Source organism: Octopus bimaculoides, chromosome 5 (assembly GCF_046866305.1).
Source record: "Octopus bimaculoides isolate indiv1 chromosome 5, ASM4686630v1, whole genome shotgun sequence".
Lineage (NCBI taxonomy): Eukaryota > Metazoa > Mollusca > Cephalopoda > Octopoda > Octopodidae > Octopus > Octopus bimaculoides.
Genome location: NC_142932.1, coordinates 65,685,115 through 65,705,732, shown reverse-complemented (window position 1 = coordinate 65,705,732; position 20,618 = coordinate 65,685,115). Strand labels below are relative to the sequence as shown.

Below are 20,618 nucleotides of genomic sequence, written 5' to 3'. Positions count from 1 at the left end.
CGACCCCAGTCACTGTGTGCTATACCCTCTTTGTTATTCCGTATGGATAATAAAAAAAACGAAGTTTTTTTCATTGCAACATCCATAACCGGTCGGTATCAGTTGCATGTTATATCCCTTTCTCTTACATTAACTTGTAATCCTGGAGCCACGCGAAAGGTACATACCTATATCGGACGAAGGTAGGGCAAGGCTGGTTGACGCCTTCGAGGGACATCAAACTACCTGTATCTGGCAGACACACGTTGCATTAAAAGGAGTACTGCCCGATCCATAGTAGCGACCTGCCTATGGTCTGGGTGGCGTCACAAGTTTCCCATAGGAGGAGCCCACCATATTAAGGTTGATGAAGAAATGGGAGCCAGGCTGCAGGTGATTATTGATGCCAACCCACTCACAAACCTTTCACAGATGAAGAGGGACTTAGAGGCAGCACTGCCCAGAAAGCCGCCTGTTTCCGTGTCCGCAATCTCATGGGCTCTAGATGGGATATTGATAACTATGAAGTTGACCGAAAACATCTGAGGTGCAATAAATGCCCCAAGAACTCTGGAAAAGCATTATGAGTACGCGCACTGGTTCATGGAAGAGAGAATCGTCGGCCATTGAATATTCATTGCTGAATGTAGGTACAACTTTTGGACGAGGCGGTCTTTTGGACGAGCTCCTCGTGGCGTTCCTGTTTACCGTGTAGGCCATATCAGCGTTGGAAAAACTGCAACGTCACTTTCGCGGAGCCGCGAGAAATCGGCCTGGTTCACCAGTTCATTGCGAACGATATGTTACATGAAACTCTTTCGAGGAATTGGCGGAAACAGTTCGAGCAATTGTCATGTTCCTAGTGGATGAATCCATCTACTTGATCTACGACAACGCACAGCCACTCGTTTGTGCCGAGCTCCCAATTGACGCCGACACACGGATCAGTCTGAAACTCCTGGCTCCCTACTCGCCGTTTCTTAATTGTACGGAAATGGCGCATTCTGCCTTTAAGGCGGCTGTCAAGCCGAACCCCGCTCGAGCTGAGTTGCAGCAAAGGGTTGGTGACCAGGCAGCTGCAGAAGAAACCGGCATGACCATGGAAGAATGGCGAGCACATGTCATACAATAGGTCGCAAGGCATAACATCGACGCTATCACTCCAGAAAATTGTGTTCGTTGGTATAGACACATCCAGACCTACCTCCTGAGATGCCTCGACCGCCAGGAAATAGACAGCCAAATCCTCTCAAACGAACTTGCCTTATCAAGACTGTACTTGCCTTATCAAGACTGTACATTGCACCCTTTCCTCGATAAAAGAAAAATGTAAAATCAAAGAAATATATACTTTTCCCAACAAGACATACAAGGAAAGAACACGTGTCATAACATCAAGTACCGTAAATCCTCGAGTATAGTCCGCCCTTGAGTATAATACACAGGGGACTTTTAGGGGGCTGTTCCTTTGAAAAACCTAAACCTTGTGTGTAGTACGCACCCCTTCTCTAACTTGAGTCAAGGAGGTCTATATAACGTCCTTGGTTTGTAAACATATATACGGTAACGTCCTTTATTATTATTGTATATATAACATAATGCAAACGTGTAGCTTTTTTGTGCACTTTGTTTGCAGAAAATAATGAAATAGCAGTAATAACGTCAGTGAAAAATAAATATTAAGTAAATTGCCTTTCACATATTTATCACTATCAGTTACAAAAGCAAAAGCAAAAACATTTATTCATATCCTTCAAATTCAACGTCACTTTCAGCATCAAATAACTTCCATTTGTTCCTGCGTAAACATGTCAACATCATTGTAGTGTAAATCTCCGTCATCGTCAGATTCATAGTCAACATCAGAAGATTCACTTTCATTTATTTCATCTTTCCATACAATGTCATCCTGAGTACCATCCAGTGCAGACGATATACAACACTTTTATTTTAATAAATGTTGCTTACTGCAAGTTATGGATGATTCTTTTATGACTTCATTGCTTTCAGGCTTAGCTTAAGGTATTTACGCGCCCGACATCACAAAATGCGTCTGAATAAACATTGCTGGACAGCAAATAGAGACTCGGACATTGCTTAGAAATTATTTTTCATTTTTAACCTCGTATATAGTACGCACTAGGAATTTTGACCTTTAAATTTTGAGAAAAAAATGCGGATTATACTCGAGGATTTACGGTATTCAAAATCAAAGAAAAGGAGCAGTTGTTGTAATTGTGAGTTTCTTCAAAAAGATTGAAAAGACTGGAATGCAATTTCATGAAGTCTTTAGCAATAAATACATGTACCTATGCAAAAATAAAAGAATACATAGAAAAGAGTTGGACACAATAGAGTGCTTAAAGTATAAACAATGAATGAAAACACATGATTATGATAATGATCATGAGATAAAATCAAAACAGCTATCGTGCTAATTTGAATTTACGAAGTGTTAAACAGATTGCTCTGAAATGAATTTAAATACTCGAAAAGACGTTTCCTCGCATTCCTACTAATTTGAATGCACTCGACAGGTATTTTAATTTGAACGGTGTAAATGTTAAACTCTTTCACCGAAGTGCGAAATTGAATGATCAAAAAACGAATTTGAATGACCAACTTCATGGCGCTAATTTTTTTCGCGACTTTGAATGACCCGATTATCAAATTGAATGACAAACGTACGAAAATGATTGCAAAAACCTATATTATCTCTATCCAGTAACATTTGTGCAGTATCGATGTGAGAAAGCATTGTTATTACACATTCTAGGAGAAAATCTAGACGTCGACGAGGTTAAACAGTCTATTTCCAGAAATCCCAGGCCTTATAGTGCTACCGGGGTGAGGTATAACTGATTCGAGATAAATTCTACAGACACAGAAGTTCGTCAGCCAGGCCTTAACGAGCGACAAAACCGTTTAGTGTCCGAGCATTTGTGATTTGTACAGTTGTGCCAAACAGTTACCGTAACATCTAGGACAGTGATCGTTCCTCTGTCTTCCTCTGGCTATGATTGACAAGCAGTTTTCTTCTACTTGGTGACTATAGAGAAAGGATTTGTATAGTGGACAATATTAAAAGAAATGATAACAGATATTTTTCTCTTCGGTCAAATGTTCATCAATTTCTTCAAGTACCACGTAGAGACAACGATAAGGACAGAGAAGAAGATACTGCTCACCAGTAAATTTTCCAACATCTAAGTAAAAGTGGCAAGTAAGGCCTGACTGAATTGGTCTGCCGCTCAGCGTACACCTGTAGAGCGAACAACTAAACCGGGAGAAGGCAGTTGTCTTTGGCGTAAGGATAATATATCTATTCTGGAGAACTTCTAGAAACCCCTAAGTTTGCAGTGCAGGGGCACTACTCTACAGTAGCTCAAGATAAACTCTACATGCTCAACAGTGCCGTCAGACGGGAATGTCCGAGATGCAGGAAACTGCCCGAGAACCAACTGAGCATTGCTGTCTCGTAGAATTATGTCCAACTGATGTCGCATATTGGACAGATCAGGCTATCGTAAGATTACTCTACCACCTATCCAGCTTTATTTAAGCCTGAGTGGCTTTAGTTTTTCCCTATCCAGTGGCTATAACACAACTATCCAGTGGTTGTGTACGAGACTGAAAGGATTAAGACATACATTGTCCTCCTCGGTCTAACCTGCACCAACTTGTCTAAATTCACTTATAAAAGATGAAGAGGAGAAAGATGTTCTCTCATCCATTGAATGTCTCAAAAGGTGGGTGACTGTGACGGGAATGGTTAAGGTCGATAGAGCTACTTTTAACACGCACCTGTGGGCCACAGAACAACAGTTTGAAGAAAGCTCATGCCATTGGTGGTCAGGATGATGTAGGATGTAGGATGTAAGACGCTAACGTTAAATTCATCTTACGATGAAAGTAAGCAAACAAAGTTTGTTTTAGAAGCGTTGAGATGTATTGAAAGATACATACTAGATTACCCGTGACCCGTTGGGTCACTGACGGTTCAAGTTATAAAACATTGAAGCTGATTTCAACATTGCACACATCTACAAAAATGCAAAAGGAATTGTTATATAACGTAAACATAAAATTAATGGAAACAATTTTCCCATCTCAGAGTTATGGTACTTTCGGAGTAATTTCCCATTATGCACCGGTTTGGCTATTTATGAAGGTATAAACAATAAAATTAAAAAAATAAAAACTGCCTATTTCGGGAATCTGTGGTCCGCTTGGCGTACCTTACTTTCAGAGTATTTTCCCATTATGCGCCGGTTTGGCTGTATTAACTTATAGACAAGCACGCACGCAAGCAAGCACACAAACAAAACTGGCATAACTACAGATGTTAAACGTCCACCCCCGACTTTGTTGCCTCATAACTTCCTGAAAAATGGATACTTTTTAACAACATTTTCAACAAATACCGCTTAGATGATGTAGATTCAGAGTATACAGGGATTTATGGGAAAGAATTTTTTCGAGGGGGTAGGGAGAAGAGTTTCGGAAAATTCACACGATCCGACTTTTCTCCCTCATAACTTTCAGGAAAATGGATCTTAAAAGATCTATTTTTCAGAAAGTTATGAGGGAGAAAAGTCAGATGAAATTTTTATACAAATACCTTTCAAACTGCATAGATTACGATTATAAAGGAATTTGTGGGGAGAACTTTTTCCGGAGGGGTGGGGAGAGTAGTTTCGGATCAGGAAGATCAAACAAATTGGAACTACTCCGTTTTGACGGGGACTTCCCCTCGTTTTTTTAAACCACAGCCTTGGAAGTGATGTAGGCGAACATCTTTTTATGAAAATAGGTTTCAAAAATGTTTTTGTACAACCTCCCCCCTCCTTCTCATCCCACTCTGGATCAATTTTGGCTAATCTATTTTTTTTTTGCACTTCAAAGCAATCGGAGGAGCCTTTTCGGTAAAAAGATTGTTAATATTTTTAGAGGGAAAAGTGAGTGATTTAAGGGAGATTTGGCAGTTGTTTCTAGCACATCCCAAGACAACCCTCTTCGTTTCCTTTTCACTCTCGAATGTATTGATGTTTTTCAATATTTTTCTCCCCATAAATACATTTATATGCTATAAAAAAAAATTGAAAAATTATGATTGTTTTGCAACTCCACTCTCTGCTCCCGATTGCTTCTGTTTATAAATAAAAATATTGGGGAGCCTCAGAAGGTCACTGCTGGCATTTATCCATAGTGGTATGTAAACGACAATTCACTTTTATAACATACTTTTCTGTCAGAAAATGTTTTTTTTCTTACACCCACACACGGCTTCACTTGATTGAGGTAGAGGTAAAAATAAAAATTACAATTTTTTTTGTTGTTGCTTATATTCCACCAACGGACCACGCATGTGTTACTTCGGCATCATCAATCCATAAAATGTGTTTAATTGGAAAAATATCGAGAAAACATCAATACACGTGAGAGTGAAAATGGAGGATGGTTTGGGATGTGCTAGAAGCAACAGCCAAATCTCACTTGAATCGTACACATATTCCTCTGAAAATATTTACAATTTTTTTTTTTTTACCGAAAAGGTTCCTCCCATAGTTTTTAAGTTACAAAAAATTGGCTAAAATCGGTCCGGAGTGGGATGGTGAGGAATTTCAAAAATTTTCGTAACTTTTTTTTTCATAAAAAGATGGCTCTCATCATTTCGAAGGCTGTAGTGAAATAAAAAATGGGAAAAATCCCTGTGAAAACGGAGTAGTTCCAACTTGTTTGGTCTTCCTGATCCGAAACTCCGTTTTTTCGAAACTCCTCTCTGCGTCGGAAAAACTTTTCCCCACAAATTACTTTATAATAGTAATCTATACCGTTTGAAAGGTATTTGTATAAAATTTCATCAAAAGACATCCATTTTCCTGAATGTTATGAGGGAAAAAAGTCGGATTGTGTGAAATTTCCGAAACTCCTCTCCCCACCCCCTCGGAAAAATTCTTTCCCATAAATCCCTATATACTATGAATTCACAACATCTAATCGGTATTTGTTAAAAAGTATCCATTTTTCTGGACGTTATGAGGCAACATAACGTTCTGAGTTAAAATTCCGCCGAGGTCGACTTTGCCTTTCAAACTTTCTGGGCCGATAAATTAAGTACCCTAACCCTCCCCATAAATTTCAGGCCTTGTGCCTATAGTAGAAAGGATTATTATTATTATTATTATTATTATTATTATTATTATTATTATTATTATTATTGTTGTTGTTGTTGTTGTTGTTGTTGTTATTCACTGCACTACCGAGCGCAGCTCTGTATGCCTTGGGTATGTACTGTGATTTGTTGTGATGCTCTTATTTTTACTGTATTGAAAGTGTTTTACGTACGATGAATGCGGTGCCTAGTAATGCTATTTTCTGTATGTTATATATACTTGTTAGTCCTGGTGTTTTTGTTATGTATTTGTCTGAATATTTTTTTTATCATACCTAAGAATTGTTTCTGTTTTCAGACTCCACATTCAAATTACCATTATTTCCAGGTCTTTGTATTTTGAAAGATTCTCTGTTCCTTTCAGACAAACGTTGTCATCTGTTGGTATTGATACATCGATTAGAGAGCATTTTTCTTGATGATCTCTGACAACTATATCCGGCCTATTGGCCTTAATTTCATTATCTGTGTGTATTGGCATATCCTAGAGTATGGTTGCTTTCTCATTTTCTGTAACCTTTTCTGGTGTGTGCCTACACCATCTTTTTTCTGTTGTTATTCCATAGTGCTGGCATAACTTCCAGTGTACAAAGATCCCAACTCTGTCGTGTCTGTGAATATATTTCTTCTTAGCCAGGACTGGGCAGCTAGAGACTATATGGTTTATTGTTTCTTCTTTTCTTTGTAGTTGACTTTTCGTGATCGGAATTCATTAGCACTCTCAACTCCATTGTTGGAAAATCCTTCTGCTTTAGCAGTATACTGTAGCATGTCTTGTTTGCTATCTACCAAATATTCTACCATGTTTCTTCTTTCTTCTTTCACTGTTGATGCACTCCCGTACGCTAATCAGCCCACGTCAACTTTTACATCTCTTCATGTAGATCCTCTGTAAGTTCGCCTTAGGGTGGAGGGTACTATGCATTGTCATTGTATTTCGAGTAGTGTGATCGAGTTGGTTAATCTCCACTCATGATCTTTTCAGGATGGGTGTACTATAGCGGACTACAGCAGCAGCCCATTTGTTCCTTGAAATGGGTTTTTGATTTCAAGAGAAGTCTGAGGCGCTTCAAATATGCAGTGATGATTTTGTCTTACATTTCTCTATGCAAATATTGTCCCGCGCCATGATCTCAAGGTAGTTGTACCCATCATCATCTGGGCCTTCCATTGGCTCTTTGTTTGACAATTCTATGCGCCTACAATCCGATCTTTTACCCTCGTTTTAAAGCGAGCACCGCACACTTCGAGATACCGAATTCTATCCCTATATACTCGCTGCACTTCTGCACAGTCTCAGCTAGCCTCTCCATTTCAGGTTCTGTTTTAAATCATCCACGAACAGAAGGTTGTTGAAACGAGGTCCATTCTTTCTCAGCTCATAGTGTGCGTTGACTTTGAGTAGGACTATAGAAAGTGGGATCAAGGCTATAACAAATAAAAAGGTGAGTCTCCGTATCTACCACAAGGTGGTCCTTCATGCCTTTGGATCCTTTTCGGCATCCCTTTTGTTCTATTGGAAGTAGATTGTTTTCTGCAAGGAACATATGTATTTTCCCTGCGAGGATGCCTGTTAACACTCTCCATAAGACGTTAAGACAAGCAATGGGTAGGTGATTGCCAGTTTGGCAGTTTTGATACTTGTGCAATTACATCTTCCGTTGTTATGCGTACATGGTCCTGTCGTTGAGACTCCGGGTGATGGAGTTCGGATCTCACGGAATGAATCCACTCAGCATCGGTTGTAGTAAACTTCTTGCCCCCAGATGTTATTCCAAAATTCGCGGGTTTCCTCTGCTTCAGGAAGTATGTTATCTTCTGTATCTCCTCCTAAGCTCTTAAAAAAACTGCCTCTGGTTATTTGAGAAGAACCTATTTTACTGGAACTGCGATATGCAATCAGTGCAGCGTTGCACCTTTAATGTTTTTTTCCCGTACACGTTGTTTCGATGACGGTTTTGAACCCTTTCTTTTCTATTTGGTATTTTGCGTCAAGATATGCCCTTGCATCTTTTGTTTTTTAGCATTTTTCCATTGCCCTTTGAACTATTCTTCTTTGCGACTCAGATCTTTACGCAAAGTTTTAATATCGTCTTCAATTCTCCGCTTCCACCATGGTTCCTTCTGTCCTTCTGCTTTCCTCTCTTTCTTTCCCACTAGTTCATTTTCTAAAATTGAAGTGGATCTGATCAAGTCCCTTGTTTCTGTTAATCTTTTGCTGGAATGTATTTCAGAATCTCATCAACCTTTTGGATCGCGCGTTTCACATTGTTATGGTTGGAGCTTCTTAAATTCACCGGCTTGATTTCTCTTCTTGTAACCATTATATCATCGAGTCTTATCCTGAGGTTTCTCTGTTCCTCAGTCATATCCTCACGTAATATAGGGTTCTCCACATTATATTGATTGGCAGACCTCTCCTTTATTACAACTTTACCTTGCCTACGCATTCGCTGATCTTCACCTACACTATCCTCCGCGAGATTATCACCACTACGGAGTCTTTTACTGATTGTCTGAATCTGGGCCTTATTAAGAAAGCCTCAATTCCGAATTATTCATATCTATTTCATGAGCCCATATTCAGTAATCTAGAACATACCCAGCTGGTGCCAAAGTTCTAACGATTTTTTCCCGATAGCTTTACATTTGCCATTGTTCTTGTTTAGCAAGGCTTGTTCATGACACTTAATTTTCTTTTTGTTCATATCAACAGACCACTTGCGTTTGCGAGCACGAGTACCCGATCTTGTTTGCATCCTGTTGTCAGGGGTCTGTCTCACAGGGTCAATTTCCGTTGTTAATTATCGTGGGATAATATCGTATTAGTTGTTGATTATCGTGGGAGACATTTAACATCCAAGTACCAATCTCAAAATCCTAACTGTCCCCCACTTTTTTTTTTTAGATTGGTACTTGGATGTTAGGCGGCGAGCTGGCAGAATTGTTAGCATACCGGGAAAAATGCTTAGCAGCATTTCGTCTGTCTTTACGTTTTGAGTTCAAATTTCACTGTGGTCGACTTTGCCTTTCATCCTTTCGTGGTCAATAAAATAAGTATCAGTTGAGCACTGGGTTCGATGTAATTGACTTACCACCAAAATTGCTAACCTTCTGCCAAAATTTGAAACTACTACTACTACTACTACTACTACTACTACTACTACTACTTTTGGGGTCGATGCAGTCGACTAACCCCCTCACTGCCCAAATTTCAGTCCTTATACCTAGAAAAAAATTATCACTTATTGGAATGTTTCTCTCTAGCCGATTTCATAAGGGTGCGAAATTTTTCGCTGATTTTTCTTCGAGTAAAAGTATATTATATTAAACATTATTTGAAATGTGTAATATTAAACCTTTTACATTAAGCCATAGAAACTTAGCAGGAATAGTAATGATAGAATCCTTTATCTAAAGCAAGCGATGTGTGGTTTACAAGAATTAAATGAAGGCTTTGGGATGTTATCAACATCTGGAGAAAATCTAAACTATAAGAAAATTAGAATTGAGTGGACAATTGAGTCATTCTCTGCGTTCTTAGCGATAATAAATAGTTTTACCGTATCTCTGACGTTCTCCAACAGAACCACATACACTACATCTTGTCCAATCCTGCCAGTCGGTAAAGAAGAGTAGATTGTTGACGTCTGAGAACAAGAAACAAGAGGAGTAGTGGAAATATGGAGTAACAAGAAAATGGTAAAGTTAAAAAGGAAAAAGATAGGATGAAAAGAAATTACTTTCTGGTATATGAAACTAAATGTGTCAGGTAAAACAATCTCTTCTTTGGATATGAGAAGAACCAACAGAAAGATCCGATATTCTATAAAACTCATTTCGCTGACACTGTATATAAGCTATATTAATTAACTGTAGATATGTCTATATCTGAGTGCAGAAATATAAGCAATGTCCACAGGCATCTTAAGGCTCCTGAAGGATGATACAGTGATATGTTCATTTTATATGTCGATTTGTGAAAATCGCAGGCAACTGGTGTCCAACGGAGCAATTTTTGGTTTACTCATAGTGAAAGTAATAGGAGTATTTAAAACTTGGTGTAGAACAAGTATTGCAACGAAATTCGTTCGTTAGGCACCGTCTTCTGGATTGGTCACTTTTTTACATCGGCAATACACACACACACACACACACACACACACACACACACACACACACACACACACACACACACACACACACAAAGTTTGAGTGCCTCATGGTTAGCACTTGTTAAACAGCGGCATAGAAAAAAAAAACAATCAGTACTCAATGAAATGATTAGCATTCTGAAGGACGGGAGAGAACTCATCAAGAAACATTTACTTCTTGATGACTGGCTGGCATCCAGATGTGCAGGACTAGTACACTCCAGGAAAGACTTAGAAAAATCACAAGAAGGTTTATCTTTTACTTGTTTCAGTCATTAGACCTCATCAGTGGTCCTTTGCTTTCTTCTTTCTTTTTTTTGTGTCTCTCCTTACTATTGATCTGCCATTTTGTATTCTTATTGTATGTGTCTATTTGCGCATGCGTATATCCCTGTGTGTGTCTATGTTTAGTAAGTGTGTGTATGTGTGTGTGTGTGTGTGTGTGTGTGTGTGTGTGTGTGTGTGTGTGTGTCGGAATGCGCCTGCATTATCAGTATCCCCTGTTTATACACGTTCGTTTAATTTACCTTTATTTATTTTATTCATTTGTTTACATCTGCTTAATTTTTTCTTTGTATTTTTTGGTATCAATTTAATTTAATTTAATAGGAACTCTACTGTATGTTGATTTAGCCCCAAAACAAACTGTAAAGCTAGGAATGTAGTCTATAGTATAAGATGTACAGAGGGACGGTGCAGTAACAAGATAAAGACGTACGTAGGGGAGACAGCACGGAGTATAGGAGAGCGGGTACATGAGCGTTGGAGGGAACTTAAGGAAGAGAAGAGCTCATCGGTTCTGTACCAGCACGCCGAGCAGGACCACGGGGGCTCACTCAACAACATAGAAGTTAAAAGCTTGTCCACACATAGAACAGACGCAACGCTTAGACAAATTACGGAAGCTGCACACATAATAGAAGACAAACCTATCCTGAATAGGAAACTAGAATGGAACACTAGCACACACCCCCAACACACCACAACCTATGACAGAATAAGATTCCTATAAACTGATAATAATATGAATATAATACAATACACAGATAAATAAATGGAATTAAATAACTATATACATTAACAAAATAAAATTATATTAAATTAAATTGATACAAAAAATAGAAAGAAAAAAGTAAACAAATGAATAAAATAAATAAAAGTAAATTAAACGAACGTGTATCAACAGGGAATACTGATAATGTAGGCACATCCCTCCACACACACACTAAACATAGACACACAAAAAAAACAAGAGTAAGCGAAGAAAACACATCTCGACTATGCTGCCGTTTCACAGACAAGTGAATCAAACAAGAATTTAAAATCTAATTGAAGGGATAGTAGTAATTTCAAATTTAGAGGAAGGCAGGTTAAGTAGTACTCTTGTTTTTTGCAAACATCTTCAAAATGACTTTCTAAAATGAAATTCCTTTATGCAGCTGAGGAGTACATTTTCATTGTATTTTCTGTAGTGTTCTCACTACATGAATAAATGGAGCTTGTACGAAACGTACGTACTGCTATAACCTATTGAATTTTTGTTGCTTAACTTCAAATTTTATTCACCAAATCTCTTGATTTTGTTTTTGGTTTTTATCCTACCAAATTCTGGTGCCTCAAACATTTTAAGTACCACATTTAATCTTTTGATTAAATCTATATTATTATATATATATATGTATATATATTTAATTTACTTTGCGGGAAGGACTGTTCCAACGAAGTTGCATATTGTCCTTGCCTTCGAAACGCGGAGTAGATGGAACAGGGACAACTGACGAAGGGGTATACTCTTTATGTTGCATGTCTCGTTTCTCTGTTTCTTTCGTTTTCTGTTTTCGTTTTTATGTTTTCGTTCCTCATTGTGTTTAACGTTTTTTTTTATGTCCTGTACCCATATATGCATGTATGTATACATATAGATGTAGATTATGTACATATATGTATTGATATATGCATATATTTACATATTATTTATATTATTATATGATCCAACGCCACACATCCTTTTCCAAGTAAGTTTTATGTATATATATATATATATATATATATATATATATATATATATATATATATATATATATATATATATATATATATATATATATATATATTTCTATATATGTATATATATATATTTCTATATATGTATATATATATATATATATATATATGTATATATGTGTGTGTGTGTGTGTGTGTGTGTGTGTGTGTGTGTGTGTGTGTGTGTGTGTGTGTGTGTGTGTGTGTGTGTGTGTTTACGTTTTTATCCCCACTATAACTTGACAACCGCTGTTACTGTATTTACGTCCCCGTAACCTTGCTGTTTTGCGAAACAAATCGATAGAATAAGTACTAGGCTTACAAAGAATAAATCCTGGGGTCAATTTCTTCGACTAAAGGCGGTACTCGAGCATGGCCGCAGTCACATGACCGAAACAAATATAACAATAAAAAGTATGCCATTTCAATCCCGAGCAATGCCGGATATCTCTGCTAGTGAGCTATAAAACCTGTGGCATAATTGAGGTTGAGACTACGCTTCAAGTTTTCTTATCTCTAAGAAAAAAGTTCTAACGAGAACTAGGGGTCCTTCGCTAGCGTGAGATCTCAAATGACTTTTGGGCTCTGAAAGGTGTATGAAGAGCTGATTACATATACTGCAGTAATATCTCACTTCAGCATTGGCTCCACTTTCCGTTTGTTTATATGTATGTCCAAGTGCCAGTTCAATCCTTCAAGATACCTGCGGTTTTTCGACAGAAACTGGTCATCCGGATGAAAATTCTCATAGTTCATGTATGCCTTACCAACATGGGCACGCTGGTGCGATCTCATACCAGCGTAAAATGTACATGCCTTTGTGCATAAAGAACATTTAAAGAAAGAATGAGAAACTGTCGGAAAGCTATTGATATTGATCAAGTTTTTAAGAAATTTTGTTTTATCCGTCCATCCATCCATCCAATTTTCTACTCTGTTTCACAGTTTCCATCCACCAAATTCCTCTCGCGCGGTATTGGTTGATCAGAGGCTGATGACCTTTGCCCAAAGAGTGACTCAGTGGGATTGACCTAAAAAAACATGATTAAGAAGCGAACTTCTAAATAACACAACCGTACCAGCTGATCCTCAACTCGGAGTTATTCAAAAACTCCGAATGACAAAATAAACTTTACTTCACGTATTGAGTAGATTTTCTCTCTCACGCTCTTTCACTCTCCCTTTCACACACACACACAAACACAAGCACACAAACTTTCACATGCGTACACATATCTTTTCAATGTGACCAAACATAGTTATGAAAAAATGCTGCTGTGTGGAAAGCTATATTCTCGCCTAAGTAGTATTAATTAGTGTTAATCAAATAGTTTTAATTAAATAGTTCCAAGATAGAGGTGAAGAATTTTATTTAAAACTACCACATACTTGAAATTTCATCTTCACTCGGCTTCTCATAGCCCTTGTTGTATAATGACACTGAAAATAGTAAATATATTGCGATTAGCTTATGTGCATGCATATACGTGTAGACATACATATATATATTTACAAATATGTGTGTGTGTGTATGTTTATAGTAAATAGATATGATTTTCCATTCTGACTGGTTTCATGCTAAATTAGCCACAATTCAGGTGAACGTGATAATGCTTTCTTGAATTTCTGTCTGGAGAGTGCACTATTTAACATGAAATTTAAAGTCATGTAAAAGAAGTTATATTTGTAGTAGTCACACACACACACACACACACACACACACACACACACACACACACACACACACACACACACACACACACACATACATCATAATATTTAAAAATGAATTTGTGTCTGTCTCAACTGCCTTCTGTTTGTACAGCAGATGTACAAAACGAATAGATTTTATTCGACTCAAAAATAGCAGATAAATATGCACATAATACATATTTATCATTATATTTTTATTACAAACATTATTATTATCATTATTATTATTATTATTATTATCATTATTGGCGGCGAGCTGGAAGAATCGTTAACACGCCGGGTGAAATGCTTAGCCGCTACGTTCTGAGTTAAAATTTGGCCGATGTCGACTTTACCCTTTTATCCCTTCGGGGTCGATTAAATAAGTACTAGTTACGCACTGGGGTCGATGTAATCAACTTAATCCCTTCTTCCAAGCTAACCTTGTGGCAAAAATTTGAACTCATTATTACCTCCGCCTTAGCGAAGGTGGAGGTATTGTTTTCAGTCGTGTTTGTTTGTCTGTCTGCCTGTCTGTACGGGAACATATCTCAAAAACCGTTGGATGGATTCGGATGAAACTTTCAGGGATGTTTGGCCTCGTGACCGGCACGAACTGATTAGATTTTGGGATCGATCCTGTATCGGATAAGGATTCTAGATTATTTTTCCTGTTTCTTTACTTAATTTTTGAGAGTGGTCGTGTTCATTTTTAGTATTCTCGTTTGTGAGAGCAATAGAGTTTATTTGAGATATTCTCATTTTAAAAATCATCTCTGGCTAATCGTTGGTGTTGCCTTGCCGGAGGTTTGCGCTCTCTGAGTGCTCTTATTATTATTATTATTATTATTATTATTATTATTATTATTATTATTATTATTATTATTATTATTATTATTATTGTTCAGTAGTTTTATTTTTATAACGTGCTTTCACTTCACTACCGAGCGCAGCTCTGTGTGCCTTGGGTATGTGCTGTGGTTTGCTGTGTTGCTCTTATGGTTACTGTATTGAAAGTGTTTTGCGTAGGATGTGTGCAGTGCCCAGTAGTGCAATTTTCTGTATGTTATATATATTTGTAAATCCTGGTGTTTTTGTTATGTATTTGTCTGAATATTTTTTTTATTATACCTAAGGCACCTACTATGATAGGAATTGTTTCTGTTTTTAGATTCCACATTCGAGTTACCTCTATTTCCAGGTCTTTGTATTTTGAAAGTTTTTCCATTTCTTTTAGGGAAACGTTGTCATCTGCTGGTATTGATACATCAATTAGAAAGCATTTTTTTTTCTTCATGATCTTTGACAACTATATCTGGTCTATTTGCCTTAATTTCTCTATCTGTGTGTATTGGCATATCCCAGAGTATGGTTGCTTTCTCGTTTTCTGTGACCTTTTCTGGCGTGTGTTTATACCATCTTTTTTATGTTGTTATTCCATAGTGTTGGCATAGCTTCCAGTGTATATAGGTCCCAGCTCTGTCGTGTCTGTGAATATATTCCTTCTTAGCCAGGACTGGGCAGCCTATTATTATTATTATTATTATTATTATTATTATTATTATTATTATTATTATTAAGGTGGCGAGCGGGGAGAATCGTTTGCATGCTGAACAAAATGCTTAGCTGTATTTCGACCGTCGCTACGTTCAGAGTTTAAATTCCATCTAGGTCGACTTTGCCTTTCATTCCTTCGGGGCCGATGAAATAAGCACCAGTTGAACACTGGAGTCGATGTAATCGACTAGTCCCCTCCCTACAAATTCGAGGCCTTATGCTTCCATCAGGAAGGATTATTTTTATTATGAAGATGATGACGATGAATGTCATTCTGGAATACTGTAAACCTGTGCGGAAAATAATGCCTTATTTCCACATTTTCACAAATTAGGATTTTATTTAATTAGACACTTGTGCAGAATGAAAAAGCAGTATTTCTAGAAATAATAAATGATCTCATCACTTGATTGTAACCATATCATTGAAGATAATTATTAAATTCAAATTATGGTACATTGCCAGCAATTTTGGGGTGGGGTGGTATGGATAAGTCGATTATATCGACCCCAGTGTTCAACTGGTACTTATTTTAACGATTCTGAAATGGATGAAAGGTAAAGTCAACCTCGGCGGTATTTGAACTCTGAACGTAAAGATGGACGAAATGCCGCTAAGCATTTTGCCCGGTGTGTTCTAATGATTCTGTCAGCTCGCCGCAGTGTTAAAAATACTAATTATAAGTGGTTTTATATAAGTTGTTTTGTTAATTTCTTATGACAGTTGATATGAAATAATTATCCAGGTAAATGAAATTACGGGAAATGAAAAACAAAATTTTCTCCTAATTCTTCCTGATTGTAAATGAAAACTCAAGACAGAAACCTCATATCAAAGAAAATTAGTTATTTTCTTAGCGGTGTTAAAACTTTGATTCCGTACATTGCTTTTAAATATTTGCTATATTGCTTAAATGCTAAAATTTATCTTGGCTGTAATTTTAAACAGCTGCCGAAATAATTAATAATAGCGAAAAACATTTCCGAGTTAATAGTTTTGCTTTAATTTTACTCTTTTTCGTATTTTTATTTCAAACTTTATCGCTCCACCAAATAAGTACTTTGAAAATTCTATTACACGTTAATTCCAGCATAACAATGATAGAAAAAATATGTTCTCTTCCTGATGACGTCAATGTTACTTTTTATTCTGCAACAAATTCTAAGTTTCACTGTTTTATTCCTGTCTATTGAACCCTAGCAATTAGGTCTGCTTAAAAGATTTTCTAGCCATTAGCATTCATTGTTTTCAAACGAAAGTTCCATATATAGAAGAATGACTAACAAGCAAGACTGGAGAATGGACGTTTTTCTGAGGTTAGATTTTTCATCACTGACTGTCCACACAGTTCTAAACTGTGTCTCCCACTACATTTAACATCAACATAATATTTATGCTTGTATTTTATAGCAAAATTTATACAAATTAAATAGATGTGTACACTGAAAGCCACCCATATTAAGTTAATACCCTGATTCCATAATGACGTAGATGTGTATAGCAATGAGACCTATACACCTTGCGCATGGGTCTGTTTAAATGACGAAATACTCTTATCTAAGTGTAAAACCAAAAAGCTATGTTGAACCTCCAGGTCAACAGCTGGTTCAGAAAAAGATATAAACTATGATCTCATAGGATAAAGAAAGAATACAATTAAAAGTTAATATTTCTTTTTCACTTACCTCGTTTAACCATGGTTTCTGACGATGGTAAAACTGAAAATATCAATAAATATATTCTCTTAGAGGCTGGCTTATTGTTGTTGTCGCTTAGCGCCAGGTCGACTCTAAACAAACATGATTTAAGAAGTTCAAGCTGTGACATTCTGTTTTATTTTTTAGGGATATGATCACGGCCTGGAGGGTCACGTCCAAAATGCATTTGACCTGAGACTAAACAGCATAAACATTAAAAAGTAGATTTATAATAATATATTGATGGGAGAGGAACTAATTTTTGAAATATATTTTATAATAACATCAGGTGTTCCCCCTCACCACTCACACTCGCTTATGGGGCATATGGTAGGGGAATTGAACTAGATTTGGTTTCAGTAGGGCTTTGATCAATTTATATTAGTCTTCAGTATGCAGCAGGGTCAACTATCGCTACCTGGTGGCTAGGTTAAGTATAACTTGATTGAACCTGCGTCTTCGTTGTTTGGATCACTCCAATGTACATCTGTTTCGTTATCAAAGTAAACAGCCAACGTTTAGTTTAACAAGCGAACAATTGTTTCCTGTACAGATGTCGCTTTACAAGTGTCGCTGAACAGATGCCGTTGCCAAGATGTCATTGTAAAGATAAAACGGTCCCACTAACCATCAGCACCGTTTTATCAAAGTTCAGTCCGGAAAAGATGTCTCTCTTTGTGTTTTCTGTGTGTTTCATCGCACGAACCTTTCCTGTGGAAGCTGGAGATGTTGAGGTTCATCTCACTCGAGCTGACATACAACGGCACCGTATCAGCATATCCTGGATAAGCCATCGTCATGGTGAAGGATACATTGAAAAGTGAGGAGTTGCGTACTGGAGTCGATCTAATCGACTGACCCACTCCCAAAATATTTCGGGCCTTGTGCCTAGAGTAGAAAAGAATATTCTAGCCATGACATGTTTTATGGATAGGTAATACCATGACAATGTTTTAGATTGCTGCTTATGATGCAAAGCCTGCATTGGTTGTTGCACTTCAGTGATTTACTTACATCCCTTTCCCTTTTCTGCATAGGGTATTTTGTGGCTATTTTCTGCTACTGTATTGTAAAAGGAAATCCTTCAAATTGAGAGCTAATAATATCCCAATTGTTAATCCAGAGTAGACCATTCTAGTTGTCAATGCTGCTGTCATTTTGAAAACTTTTGGAAATATAGCCATGCATGATCTTTCACTGTTACAGTAGAGTAGTCCAACGTCTCTGGGTGTATATCCTCATCAGTCAGAGAATACTTTCTGAGAAGTTCCTTTCCAACTCGCATGGTTGTATCTGCCTCACATATACAGATAAAAAGTAAAGAAAAAGCTGTCACGTATCTCTACAAACATGGCCCGAGGAGGACAGTAGTTTGTAGACTACTAATAGAGATATGATCTAACATTCAAAAGTTGTTTGAATTGATGTCGAATCCTTGTCTCTTTGTTTTCATTTTATATAGCTGTTCACATCTGTGTTGATATAGAAATTGCCGGTCTGCGTTCACAATTTTCAGGTTTTAGCATCAATAGTTCTATTAATTTATTGCATTCGGAAAATTCTGAGGACAATATTTTCTTCATCTTGGTGTTATATTCCCTGGTCCTTGTCACAAGTTTTATTACAGAAAAGGTTTTCACGCGCCCGTAAGTACTTGTTGCATTCCTCATCGATATCGGTTAAACGGCTAGGCTGATATTAATGACGCTAGATGTGCCAGTAATGGTCCTTTAGTTCTCCCGCATTTTGCAATTATATAAATGTATATATATTTTTGCATGCATGGCTGCCTGTACGTTAAGTAGTTTGCTTCCCAACCACGTGGTTCCAAGTTCAGTCCCACTGCGTAGCATCTTGCCCACATGTCTTCTACTGTAGCCCAGATCGACCAAAGCTTTGTGAGTGAATTTTATAGACGGAAACTGAAAGAGACACATATACTACTACTAATAATAATAAACCAGCTAACATACGAATATATATTCTAAAAACAAAAAATATTATCGGAAATAGAAATAGAACATTTAAAAGGAAAAATACATCAGGAAAATGTAGATAGTAGCCACACAGCAACGCCAAATAATATAAACACTGAGATAGTGAAACACGAAGACAGACGTAACATTTCCAACAAAAGCGAAGTAAACAACAGAAGACAACAAACCCAGACCGTAGGAATGTATAATAATGTGCAAAATGCACCAATCCAGAACACCACAGACAAACATATGAATGAGAAGGCGAAACAAATCTAAAACCTGGAAACAGTGAAAGGGAATCTAATGACCATGATACTATAAAAATGAGTATAATCAAAGAACTGAAGACCACAGATCTTAGAATGGACCACCGATTATATCTCCCAAAAATCTAAATAGACAATAAAACAACACCAATAACAAATAGCGTGAACCTGGCCGTCACAGAACTAATAGCCACAGAAACAAATGTCAATATCACCGAGCTAAATGACATAATATATGCAGCAGCCACTGCAGCCACAAAAGAAGCTGGATACTCCCTCAAACCTATCTAAACCACCCAAACAAACCCGGTGGATAAATAATATCCCCTCCTCAAAAAAAAAAGAAAAAGAAAAGATCTGTCAATTCTTAACGAAATTAGTAGACAATCAACACTACTAAGCAACATGAAGGCAACAAAAATACTGTGCAAATACAACATTACAGAAAAAGATTTACCTGAGGTAAAAGAAAAGCTAAAAAAGATATCCTTGTCAAAGCACAAAGGATCCGCCGGTATAAGAAACGCCAACATTTCCTTGGACATAGCAAACGGTTCAACTCCAACCCCAGAAAATTTTACAAAGGACTTGGCAAAAATAAAAAAGACATCAATGCAGCACCAACAGCAGAAGAAGTGGAAGAATTTTGGCAAGAAATATGGTCGGCGAAGGAATAACCTCAGAAAAGGATTATTAAAATAACGAACTTAGTGCCTGAACAACTCCTATAACAGCTGAAGATGTCAGCCAGGCACTGCAAATACCAAGCAACTGGAAGGCACATGAGCACGACAAGATCCTCAACTTCTGGTTAAAATATCTGACAGGAAACACACAAAAAGCTGGCTGAAAACTTTAACGACATACTAGCAGAGCTAGAGACAATGCCTGAATGGCTCACGAAAGGGAAAACTAGCCTAATTCCCAAATCCACTGAAACGGCAAACCCATGAAACTACAGACCAATAATCTGTCTCCCTACAATTTACAAAGCCTTTACTGCAATAATATCGCAGAGAATGAGCAAGCATCTGGAAGAAAACATCCTGTTTCCAGAAGAGCAGAAGGGATGCTGC

At 37.3% G+C, this 20,618-nt stretch overlaps 1 protein-coding gene across 1 annotated transcript in view; it reads right to left on the bottom strand.

Moving 5' to 3' along the window:
• The window catches only part of LOC106870415 (uncharacterized), a 141,363-nt gene that overhangs the window by 51,731 nt on the left and 69,014 nt on the right, over nucleotides 1–20,618 (bottom strand). The window contains exons 7-9 of the mRNA XM_089352355.1: nucleotides 17,286–17,318; nucleotides 13,741–13,791; nucleotides 9,718–9,804 (exon numbers count right to left, since the gene is read on the bottom strand). Of these exons, the coding sequence (XP_089208481.1) occupies nucleotides 9,718–9,804; nucleotides 13,741–13,791; nucleotides 17,286–17,318 (171 nt within the window). The remainder of the gene's footprint in view (nucleotides 1–9,717; nucleotides 9,805–13,740; nucleotides 13,792–17,285; nucleotides 17,319–20,618) is intronic.